The following is a 5007-nucleotide window of genomic DNA, read 5'->3' as shown; positions in this document are numbered from 1 at the left end:
CGGGGCGGGGCCAGGGGCGGGGCGGTCGGCCCCGCCTAGCCGGGTGCCGGGCCACGTGGGCCCAGGCTCCGCCCCTCCTGGGCGCGGAGAAGTCGCCGGTGGGGAGTGGCTCTCTTCCCGGAGGCCTGGGAGTGGGCAGAGAGGGTCCCTGGAAGTAGCTTTGCGGGAAAGAGGCAGCGAAGGGAGGTGTTTTTCGGGGACTGGGGAATGAGGGAGAGTGGTAACATGAGAGGTGAAGAGTGCAGGGAGAGAGACCATTGAAGGTTGTCCCGCGCATCTACACCTAGAGAGAGTTATAGCTGACTTTCTCGAATCGGCACCATTTCTGGTGTCATAGGCGTGGATTTGTAGTGTGTGTGTTTGTATGGCAAGCATATAGGTAACAGAACATTTACTATTTCAACAATCTTCACTTGTACAGTTCAGTGATATTAATTACATTCATCACAGACATGAATTTGAATCCCTGCTGTGCTACTTAGGAGCTGCGTGACCACGGGCTAGTTCCTTCGTCTGTTGTGAGCCTGTTTTTTTACAGAGTAAAGGTACCGTTCAAATGCTTGTATCTCAAAGCTGATGTAGGCCCGCCTGCGGTAATGAGCGTAAACCACTCAGTTAATAGTGAATCTTATTCAGGAAGCCTGGCGGGATGCTTTAGGCGCGTTATTTTTACCGAACGATGAACCTTTCACAGATAGGGCACTGCCTCTCAGAGGGGAGACCGGGGTGGCCTCAGGTCTTTCATTCAGGCACCCACTGGGGAGCATATATGTGCCACGCATGGGGAACAGCGAGGCAATAAGGTCGACATAGAGTAGAGAACTGGAGCTGCGGTTCCTAATTCCTGCTCTGCCACTTCTTTGCTGTGTGACCTTGCTCAAGTTATTCAGCCTCTCTGAGTCCATTTCCTTTGTAAAACCAGAATAAGGGTTGGTACACGCCTTGCTGGGCTGTCCTGAGGATTAGAGAAAATAAAGGTAAAATGGAGCCTGGCACATGGTAGGTGCACGATAGGTGATTATGACAGAAAAGAGTATCCCCTCTCTAATAGTCTTCTGACCTATACGGCCAAATTGCTTTCACTCTCTAATGACTAATAGATTGGCATGCTGATCTCAGCTTTTGTCCAGGCCACCTGAATAGCTCAGTCCCAACAGACCTGACAGGCAATTTCCTCAGAATTAGCTTAATAATACCTCGTAGGTGTGTGATGCATTTCAAAGAACTTTCCCACCATTATCTCCTGTCTGAGGATGTAGAGGTGCTAGAACCACCAGCTGCTGGGTAAGGGAGGAGCGAAAGGCTCAGAGAGGTGAAGTGGCTTGTTCAAGATCACATGGCAGATGACTGATGGGGCTCTTTTGAGCCTTCCATGGTTCGCAACTTCTGAGTGAGCAAGAGGCAGTAGGCTGTGGCAGAAGGGGTACAGAACGTAGCATCCAAAGACTTGAGTTCAGTGCCTGGCTCTACTGCGATTAACAGTGTAATGTGCGACCAGGTGACTCTGAGTGCTTGCTCAGGATCAGCTCCCTTTTACCAATTCAGAAACCGAGGCTCAAGAGGGCCGGTCTCCAGCCTTCGGTTGCATAGCTAGTAGGCAGAGCAGGGATTCACACCTTGTGTGGCTGTCTCTAGAATTAGTATAGCATAGCCAACAAACAATACAAGCTGGACCTAGTCCGAGTCTTGAAGTTTGAAGCAAGAGTTCTTTACTTGGGTCTGCAGACTTCCCGTAGGGAGGGGAAGAGGTCTGCTAGTCCTCTGCAAAGGTGTGTGCGTATGTGTTTTCTGAAGATAGTTCCTGTCTTCCATTAGATCATCAAAGGGGACCAGTACCCAATACAGGTTAAGAACCACTGGTTAGGCTGGGAGGATGGTTGGCAAAGACAGAGGTTGCCCCCTTCCATGCCCCTGTTCACCCCAGAAAGCTCACCAGGGTTGAGGCGTTTAGGGTGATGATGTGACCTGTTTGTTATGAAATATAGCAGTAACTCCTGCCAGGGGCCAACATACAGATGAGATCATATCATAAACAGGAATTCAGTAAGACCAGGTGCCTGGTGGAGCCCACCTGGGGAGCCACCAAGTTGGGGGCAGCGAGTAATGGCACAGATTGGGTCCTGCCCTTTGCCCCGCTCCTAGACCTTGCCCGACAGAGTGGTTAGTTCCAGGCCTTGCTCCTGTCCACAATGCTAGTTGCTGGAGTTGAGATTCAAATCCCATTTCTGCCTCTTCAGGGGTTGAGAGAAACTGTAACTCAAAGAGCCTGTTTCCCCATTTTTGAAGTAGGAATAAATAAAGTTTTACATTGTATGCTCCAGACTGAGGTATTGTAGGAAGGAATGAGGGCTATGGGGCCTCTTGCTCAAGTCCCAGCACAGGGTTAGAGTCCACAACTGCTGCTCAGAGATAAGTGTTAGAGATTAGTACCAGGACTTCCCTACCAGCACCCAAATCCTCATCAAAGTGGCTGGGGAATTGAGGAAAGAGCCTTCTCTCCTTTTTCTAACTTTGGAAGCCGGCAAGAAGTCAGACCAGAGAGCACCAGGAAGGAAATGAAACAGGCCCAGGGATCAGTTTATTCATCTTTGAAATGGGTCTATCAACCACCACTCACATCTGAACACTAGGTGAGGCAAACTAGTGGCTTCACTCTCCTCACCTTCCCTACTAGAAGTGTCCTTGTGTACCACTGGCAAAGAGAACACCTACCTGCTAGTGTAGCCTAACAGCTCTCAAAGGACACAAAAACAGCACTCAGGCAACTCAGGTTCTAGCCTGCACCCCCTTACTTACTGGGTGAGCTTGTGCCAATCACTTCCCCTCTCTGGTCCCCCTCACCAGTAAAATGGAGTAGGACCAAGATCTTCTCTGCACCCAACCATCAGTGTATATGGAGCTTCCACATGAGCCCTTCCCATCCCAGCCTCAGCCTCAAGATGGGCATTTTCCCATCTCCCTCCCAAGGGAATAAACTCCCAAACCAGACATGTATTTCTTTCCCTAAACTCAGCCTGTGTGAGAAAACGAATTAATACTTAAGGAATGGGGGAAGGGGATGTCCAATCAGATTACAGACACGTGTTTAAAAACGGTTTATTATGCAAAATGTTAACTTTTATAAAAAGTTTAATATACATCGCATGGTTACAGAAAGTCACCTTCCTGTAAAAATGGTACAAAAGCTATATACTCTATTATAGAGTTCATAATCAGGGCAACAGAGCCTTTCTCCAAGGAGACCAGAAGACCAGCTCTACGGCCGCCTTGGCAGAGTTTGGAGAGCAGCCACCCACTCCCACCCCCGACACACACACCTCCATACTCCGAACAGACAGTCTTTAAACTTGGGGGTGGGGACTGAGTGACGTTGCCCAGCTGGTACCCAGAGCTCGCTCTGGCTCTTCAGGCCACCCAAGTTCACAGTCCTTCGCCCCCGGGCGCCAGATCCAGCTTCGAGGCAGGCGTTTGGGGGAGTCAAGTGGGCAGAGCGAGGTTGGGGCGCATCCATGCCCTCGAGCTTCCGGCCGGAGAGTGTCCCGGGTCCCAAGCGGAACGGGCGCCAGCACCTGCGTTCTGGGCGGGGGAGGGAAGAAGATCAGGGAGCCGTCAGTTTCCGCCGAGAGCGCCGAGGTGGGGGCAGTCCGCAGACTGGCCGGCGCCAGGGAGGAAACTTGGTCTCTACCTCCAGCTGATAACTCCGCGCCCCACGCTGTCCCCACCCAGTTGGCGCCAAAGGATCAGGCGGAGCCTGCACCACCCCCCACCCCTTGGAATTGGCACTAGTTGGGAGGGGGCTAAAAAAGACCGCTCCACAGCTCCCTTTACGAGTCCAGACAAAGGTTATTTTATTTGGTCGGACCTGCGTTTATTTTATCCAATCTTTGGCCACTGGGGAAGGGCAGGAGAAACAAGCCTTTAATGCTAGAATGCGCATTAGGTGGAAATTGATCTTATTATTCATTTAATGTGACCGAAGGCAAGTCGTTTACCCCTCTCAGGCCTTAGTTTTCCTACACCAAGAGGCGGTAAACCCCTTAAAAGACCTGCCAACTCTAGGATTTGCCATTTGAGCCTCCCTTCGCCCCGACCCAGGGTACCTGGGGAGGAGGGGACACACACCTGGAGGTGCTCCAGGACGGCCAGGTCAGTGGCAGAAGCTCCTCTTGTCATTGGAGATCACGAGTTCTGGAGTGAGTTCGGCTGTCTGAAAGAGAAGTAAAGAAGGAAGAGTTATGCATGGCACTTGGGATTTCTGGGAATTGCGCAACATTGCAGAAAAAGCAATCATCCCTTCCCTGACTCCCGAGCACGCCCACGCTCACCTGGATAGCAAGATGCGGGCCGTCTGGGGGTCCGGGTGCCGGCTCGGCAAGGACCACCTGCAGGTCAAGGATGTAGTCGATGACGCGCTGCAGGATTTCCACCTGGCTAAGCTGAGTGCCTCGCGGGACTCCGGGTACCAGTTCCCGTAGGCGCGAATAGCAGTGGTTCATGTCGTCGAGCAGGCTCAGCGGCTCCTCGGCTGCCGGGCCCTTGCCACGGCCCCGCGCGATAGCCAGGCTGCGCTCCGACAAGCAGCACACCGCCTCGTAGCAGCCGCGCACCGGACTCAGCGCCTTCATGTTGGAACGTGAAGATGCAGGTGCCAAGAAAGCCGAAAAGCAACAAGAACCTCTAGAGCAGCTTGCAATGCGCTCACGCCTGCAACCACCGGTGTTTATAGAGCCCGCCTCAATGGTACGCCCCTTTATGCAAAAATGTCCGTCCTGGTCCCGCCTCAGCCAACCCTGGGTGTTCACAAGCCGGTTAAATTGCAAACAGGCTTCCTCCGGATGGTCTGACGCCGAATACCGCGGAGCCGCGGATTCAAAGAATGAGGAAGCGCTGATACTGGGGAGAGGCGGGCCTCTTAGCTAGCAAGGATTTTAAAAATCACTTAAAACCATTAACTTTAAGAATTTGCCTTTTCCTGGCAGCACCCCAGATCTTTGAGCTCCCCTGCCG

At 52.2% G+C, this 5007-nt stretch overlaps 1 protein-coding gene across 1 annotated transcript; it reads right to left on the bottom strand.

Moving 5' to 3' along the window:
* Positions 1-3080: 3080 nt before the first annotated feature.
* On the bottom strand, positions 3081-4685 carry ID3 (inhibitor of DNA binding 3). Its single transcript, XM_004377131.2, has 3 exons — positions 4326-4685; positions 4123-4207; positions 3081-3576 (listed from the first exon to the last, which is right to left on the bottom strand). The coding sequence occupies exons 1-2, from the start codon at positions 4623-4625 to the stop codon at positions 4148-4150; spliced, it is 360 nt and encodes a 119-aa protein (XP_004377188.1). The 5' UTR covers positions 4626-4685; the 3' UTR covers positions 3081-3576; positions 4123-4147.
* Positions 4686-5007: the final 322 nt, after the last annotated feature.

This window comes from Trichechus manatus, unplaced genomic scaffold (assembly GCF_000243295.1).
Source record: "Trichechus manatus latirostris isolate Lorelei unplaced genomic scaffold, TriManLat1.0 scaffold00048, whole genome shotgun sequence".
Classification (NCBI taxonomy): Eukaryota; Metazoa; Chordata; class Mammalia; order Sirenia; family Trichechidae; genus Trichechus; species Trichechus manatus.
This window is presented reverse-complemented; position numbering and strand designations above follow the sequence as displayed.